General features: G+C 38.0%; 1 protein-coding gene and 1 pseudogene across 1 annotated transcript; both read left to right on the top strand.

The window, feature by feature from the left end:
• Positions 1–1280: 1280 nt before the first annotated feature.
• Positions 1281–3754, top strand: LOC102714843 (glucan endo-1,3-beta-glucosidase 12-like). The gene is made up of 4 exons (XM_006657735.2): positions 1281–1436; positions 1549–2865; positions 2966–3220; positions 3377–3754. The coding sequence occupies exons 1-4, from the start codon at positions 1298–1300 to the stop codon at positions 3412–3414; spliced, it is 1749 nt and encodes a 582-aa protein (XP_006657798.2). The 5' UTR covers positions 1281–1297; the 3' UTR covers positions 3415–3754.
• Positions 3755–19797: 16043 nt separating this feature from the next.
• Positions 19798–21779, top strand: LOC102714569 (annotated as a pseudogene).
• Positions 21780–22642: the final 863 nt, after the last annotated feature.

The raw sequence follows: 22642 nt of genomic DNA, 5'->3' as shown, positions 1-22642 counted from the left end.
GCTAAGCCCAACTGCCCAACACAAACCCCGTTCGGCACGTACGTACATTCATCCATCCATCCAGAGAGGAAAATGACAATTCATCAGTCGTGCTAGTGGTGCTGTGTGGTTATGTCATTGTCATCATATCTCGTTGCTGGTCGATCGACTGATCACTAGTCGTGCCGTGCCAAAGAATTTCCCCATCTTCGCCGTCCTCGCCTGCCTGGCCCAGTTGCAAATTAAACAGGCTACACCAGGAACTAGCACGACGCATGCACAAATTAACAGGAAAAAAATTTGGTGGATACCGGCCGCAAACATTGGCCCGTACAACCTTGATTTGGATGTGCGACACGTGGATGAGAGTGAGATGCCACGTTAAGTCGATCGGCTCCAGACTTCGAGAGGAAGGGAGAGATTACTTGGCTCGGCTCTCTTGCGTTGGCTACGGCAAACAGAAGCATGGTCATCGAGCAGGGCGACGGGCCGATCTAATGCGCAGGCAGGCACGCGCCTCCGCCGCATGAGATACGTATAAGGATATGTATACATACATATATACATACTTCATCCGTCCCTAAATATTTGACACCGTTAACTTTTTGACACATATTTGACCGTTTGTTTTATTTTTTAAAAAATATGTAAAGCTATATATATGCATAAAAATATATTAACAGTAAATAAAATGATATATAAATAATTAATCATTATGTAATTTTTGAATATGACGAATAATCAAACGTGTATAAAATGTCAACGACGTTAAATATTTAGAAACGGAGGGAGTATATATATATATATATATATATATATATATATATATATATATATATATATATATATATATATATATATATACTTTATACCTACTTTTTTCCATCAAATTTTTTTCCATACCTACTTACCGGTGAGAGTACACCTATTCAGACAAATTATATAAAGTTTATATGTATAAGGTTTACCTATATATAAGGCATATATGTATGTATACACCCGTCGTCCCGCTCAAGCTTCTGCTCGTTGTAGCCTACGCGAGCAAGCCGAGCCGAGGCGAGTATTCTCACCCAGCCTCTAGAAGTCTGGAGCTGAGCACCTGAACATCGGATCTCACTCTCATCCACGTGTCACGCATCTAAATCGGGATTCAAATCGGGGTTGCACGTGCTAATGTTTGCAGCCGGTATCCACCAAATTTTTTTCCAATTAACATCCACTAGTTGTCCATCATCCTTGCCGTTTGCTCGCTATAAATTCCCGCCGCGCTCGTCGTCCAATTAACACTCGTCACAATCTACCCCGACCGATCGTCTGCATGCTCCGCCACTCGATCTCGCCACACGGCTCGCAGTGGCACAAGCTAGAGCGCGCAGGCGCAGGCATGGCGCTCGCTCTCGCTCGCCTCCTCCTCCTTGCCGCCGCGTTGCCGCTGCTCTTCGTCTCCCGTGCTGCAGGTAAACGCACATACAAAGCCCCTCCTTCGCGTTTGCGTAGCTCGCTCTGCATCAGCGGCGCCAGTGACGACGTACGTGGGGTGTGTGTGTTTGCTTTGCATTTTTACGGCAGATGCGGGAGAGGTGGGCGTGTGCTACGGGAGGGACGGGAGCGACCTGATGGACCCGTCGGCCGTGGTGAACCTTCTCAAGGCGAATGGCATCACCATGGTGAGGATCTACGATGCCAACCCGAGCGTGCTCAGAGCGTTCGCCAACCAGAACATCAATGTGATGGTGGCGCTGTCCAACAGAGACCTGGCATCCGGCGCCGGCCAGGACGAGGCCAGCGCACTCAACTGGGTGAACAGCAACATCGTGCCGTACTACCCGGCCACACAGATCAACGGTGTGGCCGTGGGGAACGAGGTGTTCCAGCAAGCACCTGACCTGACCTCGCGGCTACTGCCGGCCATGAGGAACGTGCAGGCGGCGCTGGCGAGGCTGGGCCTCGCCGACGCTATAAAGGTGTCAACACCGATCAGTTTCGATTCGGTCAAGGGGTCGTTCCCACCATCTTTAGCCGTGTTCCAAGACAACATCGCACAGTCGGTGATGAGGCCCATGATCGACTTCTTGCAGCAGACCGGCTCGCACCTTGCGGTTAATTTCTATCCATACATTGCCTACGCTAACAACATTGGCAAAATCTCCCTTGACTATGCTACATTTGGCCCTAACGCGGCTGGCGTGGTCGATACGCGGACTGGCATCACGTACTATAGTCTATTCGATGCCCAGTTGGACGCTGTTTACTACGCTATAAACCAGGTTTTTGGTGATAGCGTGAGGGCTACCATGGCCGTGCGAGGGGGTCGTCGGAAACAAAGGGTTGACGTCAAATGTTACGAATGTGGGCATCCCTCCGGTGGTCAGCTACCTAGACTGGCCAAGCTCACTAATGCAGTAGAGGACGTGGCTACAAAAGCCAACGCCCAAGCGTTCAATAATGGTATGATCAAGCGAGCGTTATTCGGAGCCTCCGGTATGCCAGATGTCTCCGTATACATCTTTGCTCTTTTCAATGAGAACAAAAAGGGTGGCGCCTCTGTAGAACGCAACTTCGGTCTGTTCTATCCAGATGGAACCGAGGTTTATCATGTTGACTTTCACGGTGGAGATAGTGGTGGTCATGGTTGTCCCCCGAAGGCGACCTGGTGCGTGGCGAATCCTGCTGTTGGGAATGATCGGTTGCAAGCTGCGTTGGACTGGGCGTGCGGTAATGGTGCGGACTGCAGTGCAATCCAACAGGGCAAAGTGTGCTATGCACCAAACACCTTGATCGCACATGCATCTTACGCGTTCAACAACTACTACCAGCGCAAGAACCAGGCCAGTGGTACGTGCAACTTCAACGGTGCTGCTTCCATTGTCTACAAGCCTTCGTCAAGTAAGTTTTTGCTCCATCCCTTTTTAAGTGTTTAGAGTATAGTCGTTTTCCGCATTAATTTTTTTATGTATTCACTACTTGTTTACCGAAATGCATCTAGGCATTTGCGACCCAAACCCGAGCTGGTGCGTTACGAAGCCGGAGGTCGGGGATGCACGTCTACAGAGTGCGCTAGACTATGCATGCGGCACCTGCGCGGATTGTAGCGCCATCCAGCAGGGTGCGCGGTGCTTTGACCCCAACACCAAGGTAGCGCACGCGACCTACGCTTTCAACGACTACTACCAGACCGCAGGCAGGGCCAGTGGCTCATGTAACTTTAATGGTGCTGCTTCTATTGTCTACCAGCAACCAAGTGAGTTTACGCTTATTTTGCATTACATTCTATGAATACATCTCGTACCACAAATATTTTACATTTTCTCTGGATTAACGGTAGTACACTTTCATTCCAATGGAGAGTACATAAGTAAATGGTTCTCACAAATGTTTGTTCTAATCATGTTTACAGAGATCGGAAACTGCGTACTCCCACCAAACAACGTTTGATGTTTGAAGAGTTTCTACAGAATACCGGCCGTAAGCTAGCAAACCAGCAGGTCGGCAACGAGGATGGGATTGAAGAATAAGTCCATATTATTGGGCAGATAAAAATGATTATGGCGATGTATTCCTGGTTTGGAATTATAACTAAATGTATCGTTCACTCCTGTTGAAAATAATCAAGGTGCACAGTTACTCGTTCGAGAGAGTATACATCGAACATCTGGTGCAATGAAATGCACGGCAATGCAAATGCACTCGTACACCCTAAGGTCGGTGTTTGCCGGTCTCCCTTCGTTGAATATACTCCGGTTGACTGATGAGTGATGACTGACTAACAGCCATGCTGCTGGGTTTTCCCCTCTTTGAAATTAATGTAGGGGTTTTATTTTTGGTTTTTTTTCTCCGAACTTTTTTAGACATATTTGTAAACGAAAAATAATTTATGAATAAAACTTTTCTATATATGTTTATAGCTATCTAAAATACATGGTAGAAAAAGAAAATATGATGAAAAACACAAAGTCAACTCTAAATTTACAGAAAAAAAATCAAATTTTGGCTTATAAGCATAAACAACAACGAAAAAAATATTCAGGGGTAGCGTTTGATCCGTTTTTAAATAACTGACATTAAATACTATTATTTTCAAATTTTAACCATCCTTTTTCCTTAAAATAAAAATACTAGAAATGACACAATATTATCAAAGTATATGGCTTATTAAATACATTATTACCAAACTGTATGGCTTATTAAATACTACCTTCGATTTTTTCTATTTGACACATTGACTATTGCATCTATATTTGACTATTCATCTTATTCAAAAATTTACATAATCATTAATTATTTTACTGTACTTTATTTAGTAGGTTTTTTAAGCATGACTTATAAGTTTGCATATATGCACAAATATCTTAAATAAGATAAATGGTAAAACACATATAGATAAGTCAACAATATCAAATAAAAAATAAAAAACTGGAGGAAGTATAAACATAAAACTCTCATTTATCATGATAATTAGTAGTCAAATTGTTTATGAGTAATAAGTAGTCAAAGTTATAAGGGCAATCACAATAGAAAATTTCATATCCTCGCCATTACGAAAAAGCTAGTAGACAATAGTACACTACTATTTCAACATAAACACTACTGGTTTATATTTGAATTTAATGCTACTCATTTAGTTATACCTCAGATGCTGTGTACTCGGTCTAATAATCTACGATATGATTTTTCTCTTTTTCATTTACTCACTTGTCATATCATATTTTATTCTGTATAAGTCATTAATCATATAGCCACAATCCAATCATTGTATTGTGAAAAACTTACAGTGTAAATAAACCGTGATAGATATGCAAAAATGGATGAAGTAATACTGTATGGGGAGTACACCCTTATTTCTGACCTCTGAACAAAAAATTGACTAGTCGTTGGTTCCTTGAATATTTTTTTGATTCCGTAGTTTTTTATAGCTACTTGAGGATATAAATAACCGAAATAAAAAAATTCCGTTCATGCTTTCCCTTGAAATTTTTTAATTTTTTAAACCTATTTAAGAAATAATTTTATTACTAGTCCTCCGGGAATAATATTTTCACCGCATGAACCTTTTGGCCACGCCATCAACATTGATGTAGCCAAACGACTTACCACACCAACCGACAATGGCCTGGAAAGACTGCCACGCCAAGGCACGTCGATTAGGCTACGTGGCAGCGTTGTCTTGTCACGTTAATGTTGGTGACATGACCAAAAGGTTCAGATTTGAAAATATTTTTTCCGGAGATTTAGTAATAAAATTATTTCTTAAAAAGGTTTAAAAGATAAAAAAAAATTCGGATCCTGCATCGCGAGCCATTCACTGGCCTCCAATGCTCGCCCCATAGTAATGGGCCAGCTTGTATCTCCATTAAGCTTGTTCAACGTCGGCCTAGTCCAGCCTGGCCCAACCGTGCACCTTAGTGTGCCCAGGCTTAGTTACTGAAGCCCGCAACCCTGAAAAACCCCAATAAAGCCCTAGGGTTGGGCTGGGCTTAGACTTTGTTTTTCTCTTATCTGTTGGCCTTGGGCCTGTGTTTTTTGGCCCGATGTTTAAACATGCCTAATCTTAACTCTTAATTGGCACCTGCTGATACTCTCAAGTATCATAATATTTCTTTACTCACCGTATATTTCAAGATATCAATATTTTTTATGTAAAATTCGGTACCTATAGATTATCTCAAGTATCCTAAAATTTCTCCTATATAAATGATGTTACCATAAATCTGCCCACTTCGTTCATATGCTTTACCTTACTACGTTGTTTTGAAACAAAGGAAAAAACTATGAACTTTCATGGGATTTGAATCTTGTGGGAAAATTTTCTAAAACCTTTGGAGCAAAGCATTTAGCCCTAGAAATTATTTAAAATTATCATGATATTGGCTATTTTAAAGAAATTTTAGACAAAAATAAACATAAGGTTTTGCCTCATATTTCTTCTTCCTATAACCGTGGCTTGGCTAAATAGGCTTCTTGTAGTGATACCTATCACCCTAGATTCAAGTCCTAGTCTTAACAAGGGTACTTGTACGATATTATTTCTTCCTATAACCATAGCTTAGCTAACTAGGCTTACCACCCTAGGTTCAAATCATAGTTTTAACATGGATACTTGTATTTACGACTATTTTAGTAGTAGGTGACGTAATTGTTGCCAGCAAGGACACCATGATAACTTCACTAATCTCAAAATATACTGACACAATCTTCAAAGATGTTAATAGTGATAGGGTATACGTATGTATGTCCATCGAGCTCAATACATGGTATGAGATCCTGCCCTTTTACTGTATTTTGTATAAGAAAAAATCCAATAAATACCACTGACAAACATAATGTTTCCAAAAAGCCATCGATGACTACAGCTTCTAAGAAATGACATCAAACGAAATAACTTGTCCAAGAAATGTGATTGCTATTAGTACTCCGTTAAAATGACACCGTTAGACCATATGTAAAGATCATTTTACCCTTAGATGTATAATATATAAACTGAGACATTGTCTAAATTTTCACATAAAAAACTACATATGAATAAAGTCTCAAAAATTCACCAAATAAAGTTCATGACAATATATACTTCCAGTAATTTTTGCACAATATTTCTATGAAGCATGCACGGTAGCTAGACTCACATTTTTTATGTTTCTCTCTCCTCTTCAATCCCTAGAGCATGCTTACATCACGGGTAATAGTTGCTCTTAAGTTGATATACTTTGAAATTCAGAAACAACTCTGTGTCTAATTTCAGGGTTTTCCTCAACATAGCCATATGTTATGATCACGGTGCCGGAACCAAAACAAAAATTACATCAGTTCCAAAGAAACTTTATTTTTAGTCTACCTTATAGATTTAGACAAACTACAAAGAATAGAATGCCTTTTTTTTTCAGACTTTAATGTATATGTCTCTATTTTTCAAATGCAAGTACGTGTATTCTTTACTTTACCAAATATTAATACAAAAATTATTAAGGACCTATTCGGGTTACATGATTTTTATTGGATTTTTGGAGGAATTCTGTTCAAAGGAATTATTCCTTTTCCTATTATTCGGATCGCACTAGCCGCCTATGGGAAAAGCGAAGGAAAATTTCCCTCATGATTGGATCCACGGGAAAACACATGGAAATTCCATCCACTTCAAGCTAGTTTTTTCAGTTCCTTTGCACATGCCTGCGGCAATCAATCAATTAGAAATAGCTTATCAAACAAGACTACAGAAGATCCAACAACAAGGGGATAAGCGCAGTCCAATGGTATATTAACAATTATTTCTATCTCATTGTATGGATTGCTACATAAGCGAAATAATGACATGTCAATATAATTAATAAAGAAAGAAAGGAAAAAACTTAGAAATAGTTTTCCCATGAAAAAACCAAGTTTTTTCTTCACGCAATGCAGCAAGAAACCATGAATTCATCATTGGAGAAAAACCAATAGTTTTTAGGAAGCATGTGTCACACTTACTATTGATGAAAGAATATAAAGTTAGGAGAGAGGAGAAAACAATTATTACTCGAAGACACCTTCACCGTAAAAAAATGGTTTCTATAGATGACTTCTTATACTATGACAACCGTGTCAGTTTCTTCCATCGAGACTGCCCTAAGGATAGGCAACATAATGCCAATATCATTTATTTGCATACATATTCAAATGATTAATAAGATATTACTGTATATTTCCTATGTCTGTTTCCATGTCCATCCAAATGATTCTTCCTTCCTGTTTCCTACGTTTTTTGTTCATATGTTTTCCATGTGAATTCCTTTCCTGGTCTTATGATTTTTCTATCCTATGTTTTTTCGATGCAGCGTTCTGAATAAGCCCTAAAAATAAAATCTTTATGGACCAACCAAAAGAAGCTAGAAATGAACTCTCTTTTAGAACAAAGGCAATATAATAGTCTAATTATTAAACAATAGTATTTAGTAGTTGACATGACCTAGGCCGCTTTTGGGAGGGCATGCTAAGTTAAGCTTACCTCACTTGTTTTCCGCGCGCACGCTTCCCGAACTGCTAAATGGTGTATTTTTTGCAAAAATTTCTATAGGAAAATTTTAACAAATCATATTAATCTATTTTATATTTTTTAATAATTAATTTAATTATATACTAATTTACTACTATGTTTTTTGTGCCAGGGCATAAGTTAAACTTATGCCCATTAGCAGAATGCAGCCCTAATTCAGTTAGAAATGCGCTGTCTATCCTTGGTCCTGCGGTGCATCAGGGAACATGTACTTTGGAACGCCTACTCTTGATCACCAGTACACCATGCCGAAATGCATGGAGGTGGACACGCGAGTCACCCACGTAATTTGGTTGGTTGGTTGGGCTTCCACGATGCGGCGGCTACCAGACTCGCGTGCGTATGGCCATGGAAAGTATATAGATGCAAGTGGTTATTATGTTATGAAATCAACAAGTAGCCACACGCCTTTCATCGTGCTAATGCATGCGATCGAGTTGGAATTTTAATTGGTTAGTGTAGCAGAAAAAATAGTTACAAGTGCCTACCGGGCGCTCGAAAAATTGCCGCTTCAGTATATGCATGATATGCAATTTTGCCACGATCAAACACACACAATATTCAGTAGATACAAGGGCCGTTTTGAGCGCAGTAATGAAAATATTCACGGAATAATGGATTGGGAATACAATATCACCATCATCTTTTCGCTTATACATATCTTTATAAGTAAAAAAAATGAATTTTCAACCTTAGTTTTTATAGTTGATTTCATCATTTTTATTGTAGTTTATTTTAGATGGTTAAGAACACGTACGTAAAAATATATTCATAAATTATTTTGTGTTTGTAAATATGTTGTTTCGTTTTTTTTGTTAAAGCCAAAGGATGACCTACTATATCTATAGAACTTATTGTTTCGATTATATAAGGGTGATTGTTTGGTTTTTTTTTGGGGAAAAACCAAACGACAGAAATTTTATATATGTATTCTTAACCATGTAAAAGCCAATGTTCAAAAATAAACTAGGATGAAAAATTCAAAATAAACTCCAAATTTAAAGTTAAAAATTTAAATTTTGGCTTAAGAAAATAAGCATGAGTGAAAAGACAAAGGTCGCATACACTTCTTGATGGCTGCTATGATAAAAGAATCATGTTTCCAGGACAAATAGCAAAGAAATATGGTCCTATCTTGGTGAGCTCAAATTTTAACGACGTGTTACCTCCATTCCAAAAATATAACTCAATTTATATTTGGATATGGTCTTCGAGATGTCATTTTGGCCAATAATGTATTGTAGTATAAGAATATATTATTTAAATAAAAATAGTTGTCGTGATACTTATATGATCAATATTTTTTATCAACAGAAATTTAATGAAATTCGAGATGTGTCACTGAGCATGGTTGGGCTTGTATTAGGCATCATTCACGGACGTGTGCTTGTGGTGTTGTGTGTATCGTATAATCGTGATATTTTTTATAACAACATACCTTAAAAGAAGAAGCTACATTTTTTTTAAGAAACTTTCTATCTAAAAAAATGAGAAAATAGTGATTAAATCTGGCTATCCATGTAGACCGTATTTATACAGTAACAATTAAGATTAGGACATGTCTACTTGCTGGTTATTAATTTTCAAATTAAACTAATAAGATAAACAATTGATAATACAAGGTGAGTTGAACATCATATATTTATCAATTCCATATGGACGTGTGAAATTAAAGGAAACAAAAACTGAGGCTCCATATCTAATACAACTTGTTGTTAACCTCGAAATTATTTTATCAAAAAATAAATCAAAATGGCAGCACCTACAACTCTAATACGAGTTCATGTTGTTCATGATTTGCTAATTATTAATTTTGAATTTGAAGAATCATGAAACTAAGATGGATAGTACAGTGATGCATCAGGTACAAACTCAGTGCTTCCTTATTTTGAAACGTAAAATTAGTAATTCATAAAACCAGTACTAATTTAGAGACCACATGTCTTTTTTATACTATTTTGAAATTTGGAAGTAGTAAAAATCAAAATCAAATTGTTTCTTTTGAAACATAGTACATAGCATGTATATACTCACCCGACAAGGACGCATATCCTACCGTATGAGTACCATAACAAGGCTGAGCTGACGTATCTTTAAATAAGGACATGTCATTCGTATCTCAATGACATATAGAGCCCGCATGAGTCAATAACATGAGGGTCAGGATGATATATTTTTAATTTTATAAAATTATAATGCCATCCTTACAATTTTTCCTTAAATTAATTAAATTGAACTAAGCCATCCATACATCTTATTATCCATCGGTGTGTCGCCTAAACTAAATGTTAGGCCATAAGTATTATCTAACCTGTTAAATCATTCACACTTCAAAGGAAAAAAAACGAATTATTTTCTTTTCAGCCACTCCATAAATTTTCATCAATGTATAATAATGTAAATAGTCCGTATAAATGAAAGTAATGGTATATGTTAACTATGTACAGAATAGACCTGGATATTGATGGGATGTGTTCGGTTTGCTAACACCATGCAGGCACGCAGCGAAAGAGATGGAAGGAAATGGTATTTGTTAATAGGAGAATATGATATAATTAGGCAGTGCTTCACTAACCGGTTTCCACAGACAAAAGAAGCTGCATAGACCACCATCAGCAACAAGTTGCACCATCGGCCGGCCGTGGGTTTTCCATTCTCCGCTGTCGACGTCTTGTCCTGACGAGGGTCAAGGCGCTGCATACGCAGGAAGAAGGTGAGGATGGACGATGCAAGTGACGAAGACAGATTAAAGTGGGCGTAAGGCTATGTTTTTTTAATGAATGATGAAATATTTATATAATTTTAGATAGGTATTTAATAGTATATATTATGAAATTAACTACTATAAAATTGAAATATATTGTATAAAGATGAGATGATAAACTTCTATATAAAAATTGTTTTAAAAAAATACTTTGTTCAATAGTTCGTGAAGCATGCCTAACAAATAGAGAAATAATCTTTAAAAAAATAACGCAACCCAAGTGAAGAGCGGGAGATCAGGATAGGTAGCTAGAGGCAGAATTGAAGTCAACAACTAAGCCAAGCTTGATATACATCGAAGCATAGATGTTAGGAGGATGGATCGAGTCCATTAATTAATTAGGGGTATGCGGAGAACGCAAACCCAGAAGCAGAGTTTCGAGATATTGTGCGCGGAGGAGCAAGCGTACCGCACATGTACATCTTCGTGTGGGCTTCACCGTAATATATGAGCGCATTTGCTAATTGGGAGCTACTCATGAGAGTGGTCAAGATAGGGGTGGATGAAGCCAGCTCTCTTAACAAATGCTAGTTGCAATGATGAAAAAACAACAAAGAAATTTGACGGGCAGATTATGCATGGAAATGCTTCTTAAACCAAAGTGCGCCCTAGCCTCAAATCCATGTATTCGTATCATGCTCATTGAGTGGATCCACGTCCATGTTTTTCTGTGCGATGTATAGGTTGAATTTAACATAGCATGCTTGTGGAGTGACAACTTCTATGTTATTGATTTTTGCATAATTTTCATGAAAATTTAGATGGCATGCCACAAATGAGTTAGTTATTGTAAATTTTTTATTATCAAAACACCCAACTATATTGTGTGCATGTACACACAATGCAATCCAAATGAGAAGATGGTTTTAACTTTCTTTTATATCTTTGCGTTAGCTTTAGTTCTACGAAATATTTTAAACAAAGAGAATATGCTGGAAACATATAATTTATACTCTTATAAAAAAAAGTAGCGATGGATGGTAGTGTGATGGCGGGAAAATCAGAACGGTCCTACGGTGGGATCTATTTTCCGCCAATCGTTTGAGACAACTTAATTTAATTTAAAAATGCGAGAAAAAATAAATAAAAATCAGAAATGTGAATTCATTACTTCCAGAATTCATACATTTACATAAAAATCTTGTTAATTACATCTCCGAGGAGAAAACCCCTAATTAAGAATTCTAACATAAATAAATAAAGCTTACATGGATGCTATAAAGCTAAAAAGTGAAATTTATCCTAGAGCTCCTAATGTTTGTTGAGCCAAGCATGCATGCGTATGGTAGTACTTTTATTTGTAAGGTCCGCGCCGGCAGCACCTGTAAATGGCATGGTCGGTTTAATATATATTTTTTCTTTAAGTTATACGCGCAGACTTATTTTGGTGGCGATATAACCAAGACACACCATATGGAGCATATCATAGAATTGGAACAGTTATTTAGCACATGTATTAATTAACAACATGCCACGACATCGTGGCGCGTAAGCGAGATGGATTTTCGCCTATTCCGATAGTCAAATACCGCGACATTGCTATGAATTCATAATATCTCACTTTTATTTTTACTACGGCATGCGCGGTTGCCAATCCAACCCTCGAAATAGGTGGATGTGAAACATACAGATGTCGAAGTATAGTTATTTATGCTATGCATATAGCTTTAATTATCATAAAGGGGAAATGTTTTAGTTAATTAATTTTATCTATCACCCCATTCCTATTATAGAATGACGTGATCAATTTATGAATACTCTTTCACAACTCAAGGCAGGTATTCATAGCAAGTGAACCCATGCGCGAAGTGCGGCGATGATATAATCTGTTAGCTTATTTTGACATGATTTTTGGTATTCTTTCTTTTAATTATGATTCATGGCAGGTATTCGTGATGAGGGAACCCATGCACGGAGTACGTCGATGAAATATTTTATTATGTTATTTTACCTTGATTTTTGTTTCTTTTCATTACGACTCATGGCATGTATTTGTGACGATAGAACCCATGCACGGAGTACGGCGGTGATATATTTTATTATGTTATTTTAATTTGATTTTTGGTGTTGTTTCTTTTCATTACGACTCATGGCAGGTATTCGTGACAAGAGAACCCATGCGCGGAGTCCGGCGATTATACATTTTGTTTATCTCACTTTAACATGTTTTTTGGTTTTGTTTCTTTTCATTATGACTCATGGCAGGTATTCGTGATGAGTGAACCCATGCGCGGAGTCCGGTGATTATATATTTTGTTAGCTTTAGGAAGCATGATTTTGACACTTGCTCATGATCTCGTATCAATGGACCGAGTCAAAGAACAAGACTCATCCCACCCTGGCGTTGTATCAAAAGACGAAGCCAAAGATTAGGGTCTTCGTATATCCCATTGTGATTTGTCTCAAAAGACCAAACCTACAAACGGGGCCTTGATATGCTCTTGTTTTATAAGAGACAGCAATTAGGAGGAGGCACGAACCAAGAGGATGACAGGCTCCTTGGTTTTCATGAAGCATCGAGGAGGCATTGTCACTTTACCTGTTCACTACCTCGTTGCCGGTGGAATCACTGGTGCCTCCCTCCAGTTTGGAACGGTGGAGCAAGGAGACAGAACGGCAAGCTTGCAGCAGCGTTCTATCGTGTCCTGCAAGAGAAAAAAAAGCAGTGTGCCTCGCCCCTCCCAGCCTTCCTCCCTGCTCTCTTCTCACTTTGAACCTCTATTTATAGGGCAAGAGAGGAGAGCACTTGGATTTTTTTTGTGTATGCGTGGGTAGCTTTGTGGCATAGTGGGTTTGACTGCATGTATGCATGCAGGAAGTGGAGAGAGTGGACTTGATTTGCTTGTGAGTTTGTTTGGGTGACAAGTGAGCCCCTTTTAATTTGAATGGTTTATTAGTGAATATTTGCTAATCATGTATGCATGATGGTGAACGTGTGTGCACGAAGAGTCGATTTATTTTGGTACGCGCTAATTAATTTATTTACGGGACACGTGTATGCATTATATCAAAGTCTACCTCACATATTTTGTTTAGTACTGACAAACATATGGGGCATTTCTTTATTTCGCAACAACTAACCTGCACGTATATAACAAATTTTATTTATTTTAGTCACCGCTGGAGATAAATATTGTACGGTTCGTGTATTTTCCCCTCTTTTTTTTATTGCTATTGAGTATATGATATCACCCGCGGTTGAATATAATGATTTTGTGAGCCAACAAGATATGCCTATATATATATATATTTTTTACCACACGCCATGAATATTTTTATCCGCGCCGCGAATATTTTTATCCACGTCGTGAATATTTTTCTCCACGCCATGAATATTTTTTTATCCACGTCGCGAATATATTTTTTTTCCACGCCATGAATATTTTTATCCACGTCGTGAATATTATTATCCATGTCGTGAATATTTTTATCCACGTTGTGAATATTTTTATGCACACCGTTAATATTTTTATCCACGTCGCGAATATTTTTATCCACGCCGTGAATATTTTTATCCACGTCAAGAATATTTTTATGCACGTCGTGAATATTTTCATCCACATTTATTTTATATAACCTTTCCATCATTTCTATCATTTAGTCTGGATTATTATTTAAATATTAAATTCGTAGCGCATCGGGTACTATCTATTTAATTATATTTAATCCCGAGCCAAAACCCGTGTCAACATAGTGGATGGTGCATCTGACACCCACCCATCAACTCCTTATCTTTTCTAAAAGAAAAAAAATTGACCGTACGTTAACCACATCTACCAACTCTCTATTTTGGTTTTGTTGAAAAATATGTAATGAATAGGTTCACATGTCAGTATTAAATATATGCTGTAATTTATGAGATAATACATGCAAAAAATAATACTAGTAACATATTAATAATTTTTTTAATAAAATCCAGATGTATGGCAATATTATACTATGAATAGAGAATGTTAGCTTTGAAATACAGGCGCTACTTACGCTTTTACCCTCTATTGGTTTTGTTCCATGCGAGAATACAGAACTGCCATGCATGTTAGGCCATGGAGTCATCTATAGATTTTTCAAGCCGTTGGAATTGATGTTGGTATTGAGATACATGCACTAACCAATGGGCAAGCATGTATTCCCTCGTAAAAAAATAACGATGTTTTGACATATATGTTCATCAAAATATTAGTTTGGTTATCGGCTAATAGTATAAAATCTATATAAATATAGTCAAGCTATAGCATTTTGGAACTATTTTAAAGACAAATCGAACCATATCATCTTCAAAAGTTGGATTGAAATTAATATCCAAAAAGAAATTAATTGCAAAATTTTTGATATTTTAAGCATACGTATATTCCATAACTTCGCTATATGGCAACATGGATATACGGGATGTGTAACAGTACAAGCAACTGCTATTTTCTATTTACATTAATTCATATATATATATATATATATATATATATATATATATATATATATATATATATATATATATATATATATATATATATATATGTCATCTATCTACTACTCTCTCCAGTTTCAAATAACTAACACCAGTTACTATTCATTTGAGAGCTTTGACCATTCGTCTTTTTTAAAAAAAATTTATGTGTATCAAAAAATATGTTATATTTATGATGTATGACGTATAAATATATAACAGTACAATTTTCACTGGCAATCAACTGATCGTTTAATTGTTATCAATAGTTAAAGTTAAAATAGTAATGGTCTACAGTGTGACCAGTAACGAAGACGGAGGAAGTATATATATATATTAAAACCAGCTGGGATTTGAGGCCCCTGCGGCGCTTTGCTCTGTCGTGGATACTGCAGCTTGTTGACACGTCTTTCTTGGCCCTTTTTGCCTCTGGCCGTGGAAGGTGCACGGTGCACCATTTGGCTAACAGGGGGGCTCGCTTTCTCTGTTGTGTTTCTGCGGTGGACATGGTTCCTGCTCTGTCAGCATCCGCGTTGCTGTGGCAGAGAAATCCAAGCCGAGAGACGTGTGGTCCTGCAGTGAATACGATGGCCAGCTAAATTGCATATTTCAGTGCGACGAATGACCCCCGTTGCTCTGTTCGCTATGCTACATCTATCTCAAGTTATTAAAAAAAACATGGTGCTAGATTTGATAACAATAAATTTTGTACTCTTTGTTCTAATTCATCGTAATAGAACAGGACTATCCAGATTCATTGCCAAATTAGACCTAATTAAATTGCAGTATTTACCGAAAAATTTAGTTTCTATAGCCACACATAAATAAGGCATGGCTTCCAATATTCCAAAAAAATATATATCGGTAAATAGCGATGCACATAATTTCATTCCCATCATTTTTAAATAAAAATAATAGTATAACAATAATTCAATTTTTGTGTTTACATGTAAATTTAATATTTTAAGTGTCCACATTTTTTCATAGTACTTTATTGTATTGATTAAAACTTTGCATTGTGCGCTCAACTTTTGCATGCAGAGACAGAGGGCCGGTGCTTTGCCTGCATGACATGCGTTTGTATGCATGCGGCGTCATTACTTTACGTACTGCTCCCTCAGTTACTTTTTAATACATTGGTTTCATGTATACGTTTGACCATTTATTTTATTAAAATAAGAATAATATTATTAATTATTTTGTTATTATATGATTTGTTATTATATAAACTTTAATTATGACTGATAATATTATATATTTAGATTAAAATTTTGACTATGTCTTAATTCTTATTACGTAGGATTTATCTATTAAAAATATAAAGTGAAGGTTTTTTTCCAAAAAAACAAATTGTGGCAAAAGACGTGTGTTGCCCAGCCTGACAACACGACAAGTTCCGCGCGCAACGCGCGCATTGCCCTCTAGTATATACATTTTGGCAGGATTCAAAAAATATCAATGGGATTTGAATTGAAACACGGTAAGCAGAATCAAATTAATTGCTGTCCAGTGTACCTCCGCTAAATATTAATGGCAAAATATCTTTCTTCTGAAATTAATATCGAAATGTGGTCACACCCCTTAAATTTTAAGCTAAACATATTAATGGCTAAATATCTACTACTACCTCCGTCCCTAAATGTTTAACGCTGTTGATTTTTTTTACATATTTGACCATTCGTCTTATTCCAAAAATTTATATAATTATTAATTAGTTTTATATTATTTTATTTATTATAAAGTATACCTTTATGCATATATATATATAGCTTTACATATTTTATAAAAATTTTTGAATAAGACGAATGATCAATGATAACGGCATCGGTACGGAGGGAGTACTTCGGTACATATAAATGCGAGCGTGAAACCATGAATCGTGAAAAACTCATAGTAGCATTTTGAGTTGTCAAGAGTCCACGTCGTTTCACCAATGTGACTACACGGGCACTAATTTGTTTTAAGCCGCCGCCGTTCCAACAAATACATAAAGGCCTCGGTTTCGTTTCCAAATTTTTTTTCCAAAAACGTTACATCGAATTTTTGGACATCTAAATAAAGCATTAAACATAGATGAATCCAAAAAACTAATTGCACAGTTATGTAAAAAATCTTGAGATGAATTTTTTAAGCCTAATTAGCCCATTATTAGCCATAAGTGCTACAGTAACCAACATATTCTAATAACGGATTAATTAGACTCAAAAGATTCGTCTCGCGGTTTCTAGGCTAGCCGTGAAATTCGTTTTTTCATTCGCGTCCGAAAACCCCTTCCGACATCCGATCAAATATTTGACATGATACTTCGTCTAAAAAATTTTTCCAATCTAAATACCACCGAAACATATCATGTATCGATTTCCCCCGCTTGACAGCGGGTTCTCCTGAGTTCGATGCTCCTGGCCACGTCTTGCATCCAAATATATCCGGTTTATTCCAACAAATATTTCCACCGTCTTAAAATATAATTTATTGATAAAATTTTATGTACATATGCTTATCAATCTAAATACAAAGTCTAAAAAATAAAGTATGATGGAAAAATCTGAAATTAATTCAAAATTTAAATTTTAAAATTTTAAAATTCAAATTTTAGTTTATCAGAATTAGGCCATATATCCTAATGTAATTTTCATGGACACGATTAACTAGAGTGACATGTCATCTAAAAAGTTTAAAACTAGAATAAAACATCCCTCTCTCAATGCATAGTTTTATCTATTGTTGTTTCTTAGGTTACATATAAGACACAAGCTGTCTAAGTAATAGTGCATACAAGGTTTTATTCCTATGAAACTCATTTCATCTCCCTCTTCATTAATACGTTGTCATATCATCAAAAATATATACATGTCACCTTATTTGTTGCTCATAAAACTTCCACTCAGACTAGCCCAAGGATAATCGAGAAAGATAAAGTTATTCATTTTAACCTACATCACTATACCTGTATAAAGCTATAGGGACTAAAATGCCTTTCACTTTTACCAACCCCATTGCATTTATTCACTGCCTTTTGAAATCACAATACATTTGTCTTCGGCTTTGCCAAACTTTAATGCAGTAATTAATTTTTGCTTATGTTTCTGCATCAACCAAAAATTGTTTTCTAAAACTTATTTTAGGAGTTGTAGGGTTACTGTAGTTTATATTACGGACTAATTTGTTTTTAGTTCCATAAGAAGATGCACTCATAAATTATTCTTTACTGGTTAATAAATCATTTCTCTCATGCTTGATTTTAGCGAAATAATGAGACTGGGACAAACAACATGAGCCAAAGATGAATAGCCTCATCATTTTGCTTCTGCTTATGCTTATAAGCCAAAATTTAAATTCTCAATCTTAAAATTCTAATTGATTTGGGGGTGGGTGGGTTTATTGTAGCGTATTTTCCAATCTTTGCTTTTAGATTGCTAATAAAAAACACACACACATATATGTTTTCTTTATAAATTATTTTTTATTTGAATATATGCTAACAATCACCCTTAAAATCTTTTTGGATGAAGATACTAAGTTATATCTAGAATCATGAAAAAAATATCTCCTCCCCATATATCTATGCCAAATCATGCAAAAACTACTTCCACGTCGTATTATAAGGGAAAAAAAACAAATTGCACCGTAAAATTTTCAATTCAAGATTATAAGTCATTAATCATTAAAGTTTTTTAGTAATAAATCAAATCATAAAAAAATAATTAATAATTATATATTTTTTGGATAAGATGAATGATTAAAAACGTAAGCCAAAAGTCAACGCCATCAAATAAAAAAAAAGAGGGACTAGTTATTTATTTTTTTAGTTATTATCCTCATCTAGCAGTTCTACTTTTATTTTCTTAGAGTTACTTATTATATGACATAAAATTAATTTTCTTAGTAAGATAATATTGTTATTTTCAGCAACAAGTATTCTGTCGACTAAGGCCACAATTTGACATCAGTGCATCTTTGTCAGAAAGGCCTCTACCAACAGACAGTGCGCTTACCTAAACAAAAGAAATACGCATTTAAATATATTTGATTCTAGACTTGTTTTACATATTCTGACGGTTTACAAATTTTAAAAAATAATATCTTCTTTAAGAGATGTGGGTTAAAAAAAACCCTGAAAAAATACACTAGTACTGGATGCATGCATGCATGCACTCGTTAAGCCCAACTGCCCAACACAAACCGGTTCGGGCACGTAGGCACATTCATTCATCGAGAGGGGAAAATGACAATTCATCGGACGTGCTAGCAGTGCTGTGGTCATGTCACTCTTGGTTGCTGGTCGACTGATCACTAAGTCGTGCCGTGCCAAAGAATTTCCCCATCTTCGTCGCCCTCGCCTGCCTGCCCCAATTGCAAATTAAACAGGCCACACCAGGACACTAGCACGACGCATGCACAAATTAACATCCACTAGTTGTCCAACATCGATCCTTGCTGTTTGCTCGCTATAAATTCCCGCCGCGCTCGTCGTCCAACCCTCGTCACAATCTACCCAGGCCCGATCGATCGATCAGCTGCATGCCCAGCGACTCGATTTCGCCACACGGCTCGCAGTGGCACTACCACGCTAGAGCGCGTAGGTTGGGCATGGCGCCCGCTCATCTCGCTCGCCTCCTCCTCCTGGCCGCCGCATTGCCGCTGCTCTTCGTCTCCCGTGCTGCAGGTAAACGCACATACAAAGCCCCTCCTTCGCGTTTGCGTAGCTCGCTCTGCATCAGCGGCGTCAGTGATGACGTACGTCGTGTGTGTGTGTTTGCCTTGCACTTTTACTGTAGATGCGGGCGACGCGGGCGTGTGCTTAGGGATGGACGGGAGCGACCTGATGGACCCGCCGGCCATAGTGAACCTTCTCAAAAGGAAGGGCATCACCATGGTGAGGATCTACGACACCAACCGGACTGTGCTCCAAGCGTTCGCCAACCAGAACATCAAGGTGATGGTGGCGCTGCCGAACAGAGACCTGGCTTCCGGCGTCGGCCAGGACAAGGACAGTGCTCTCAACTGGGTGAAAAGCAACATCGTGCCGTACTACCCGGCCACACAGATCAACGGCGTGGCCGTGGGGAACGAGGTGTTCCAGGAAGCACCTGACCTGACCTCGCGGCTACTCCCGGCCATGACGAACGTGCAGGCGGCGCTGGCGAGGTTGGGCCTCGCCGACGCTATAAAGGTGACAACGCCGATTAGTTTCGAATCGGTCACGCATTCGTCCCCACCATCTTCAGCCGTGTTCCAAGACAACATCGCGCAGTCGGTGATGGGGCCCATGATCGACGTCTTGCACAACACTGGCTCGTACCTTGCGGTTAATTGTTATCCATACATTGCCTGGGCTAAAAACCCTAGCAAAATCTCCCAGGATTATGCTACATTTGGCCCTAACGCGGCAGGTGTCATCGATAAGGCGGGTAACAAAACATACTATAGTCTCTTCGACGCTCAGTTAGATACTGTTTACTACGCTATGATGCATGTTTCTAGTAGTAGGGTGAAGGTTAAATGTGTCGAAAGTGGACATCCCTCGGATGGTCACGTCACCAGCCTAGCCGCCACGCTAGCTAGTCCAGAAAGAAGGCGTGGCTACAAAAGCCAACGCCCGAGCATTCAACAATGGTGTTATCAAACGAGCATTGTTTGGAGCCTCTGGTATATCAGATGTCTCCGTGTACATCTTTGCTCTTTTCAATGAAAATAAGAAGGGTGGTGCATCCATAGAACGCAACTTCGGTCTATTTTACCCAGACTGAACTGAGGTTTACCCTGTTGACTTTCACGACGGAGGCGGTGACGGAGGTAGTGGTAGTCGTGGTTGTCCAACAAAGGCAACCTGGTGCGTGGCGAATCCAACTGTTGGGAATGGTCGGCTGCAAGCAGCATTGGATTGGGCGTGCAGTAACGGTGCGGACTGCAGCACAATCCAACAAGAGAAAGTGTGCTATGCGCCAAACACCTTGGTCGCACATGCATCTTACTCGTTCAACGATTACTACCAGCGCAAGAACCAGGCCAGTGGTACGTGCAACTTCAACGGTGCTGCTTCCATCGTCTATAAGCCTTCATCAAGTAAGTTTTTGCTCCATTTCTTTTTAAGTGTTCAGAGTACAATCGCTTTCTACATCAATTTCTTATGTATTCGCTATTGGTTCACTGAAATACATGTAGGCATTTGTAACCCTAACCCGAGTTGGAGTGTTGCGAAGCCGGAGGTCGGGGATGTACGGCTACAAAGTGCACTAGACTACGCATGCCGCACCTGCACAGATTGCAGCGCCATCCAGCAGGGTGCGCAGTGCTTTGACCCCAACACCAAGGTAGCGCACGCGACCTACGCATTCAACGACTATTACCAGACCGCAGGCAGGGCCAGTGGCTCTTGTGACTTTAACGGTGCTGCTTCCATTGTCTACCAGCAACCAAGTGAGTTCATATTTATTTTGCATTACATTCTATTAACATTAGCACATTTTCATTCCAAGGGAGAGTACATAAGTAAATGGTCCTCACAAGTGTTTGTTATCATCATGTTTACAGAGATCGGAAACTGCGTGCTTGCACCAAACAACGCTTGATTCTGAAGTGTCCCAACATAATACCGGCCGTAAGCTAGCAAACCAGCAGGTCGGCAGGGAGGATGGGATTGAAGAATAAGGATGACGTTGTATTTCCGTTTTGAAATATTACGTAAATGTATCGTTCACTCCAGTTGCAACGAAATGTATGGTAATGCAAATGCACTCGTACAACCTCGGGTTGGTGTGTGCCGTCTCCCTTCATCGAATATACTCCGGTCGACTGACGAGTGATGACTGATTGACAGTCATGCTGGGTTTCCCCCTTGTTGAAACTGACGTAGGGGGTGATCTTTTGCTTTTTTTTTTCATTCTTTTGGTCTTTTTAGACAAAAAAACTAAACATCATATTTAGAAATAAAAAAATAATTTGTGAATGAAACTTAAGCTATCTAAAAGCCAAGATAGGAAAATAAATTACGATAAAAACCCTAAATCGGATATAAGGTTAAAAATTCAAAATTATGGCTCATAAACATAAACAAAATAAAAAAGATGAGGGTGGTAGCTTTGATCTTTTTCAAATAACTAACATTAAATACTATTATTTTCAAATTTTAGCCATTCTTTTTTTTAAGAAAAACGCACGCCCAATAGTAATGGGCCAGTTTGTATCTCAACTAAGTCAATTCAACATGGGCCCGGTTTGTCCAGAAAAAGCCGAAGGCTGACCCAACCATGCCCTTGGGTTGGTTTAGGCTTGCTCAGCTACATCTAATCGTAAGAAATAATTTAGTAGCTCGAGATACTTTTTGTTGGGCCGAAGCAAATCTCATATGATTAGTTTTTTACCATCCTTGAAATAATACGTCAAGGTACTACATTTTTTATGCAAAAAGTGTAGTACCCTAATGTACTAAAAA

Source organism: Oryza brachyantha, chromosome 7 (assembly GCF_000231095.2).
Source record: "Oryza brachyantha chromosome 7, ObraRS2, whole genome shotgun sequence".
Taxonomy (NCBI): Eukaryota; Viridiplantae; Streptophyta; class Magnoliopsida; order Poales; family Poaceae; genus Oryza; species Oryza brachyantha.
The sequence above is the reverse complement of the archived record's forward strand: the minus strand, read 5'-3'. Positions and strand labels throughout refer to the sequence as shown.

Coding starts and splice junctions, on each gene's coding strand:
- LOC102714843 (XM_006657735.2), top strand. CDS start 1,298: ATGCTCCGCCACTCGATCTCGCCACACGGCTCGCAGTGGCACAAGCTA. Junction 1,437..1,548: donor CTTCGTCTCCCGTGCTGCAG/GTAAACGCACAT, acceptor TTTTTACGGCAG/ATGCGGGAGAGGTGGGCGTG. Junction 2,866..2,965: donor TGTCTACAAGCCTTCGTCAA/GTAAGTTTTTGC, acceptor AAATGCATCTAG/GCATTTGCGACCCAAACCCG.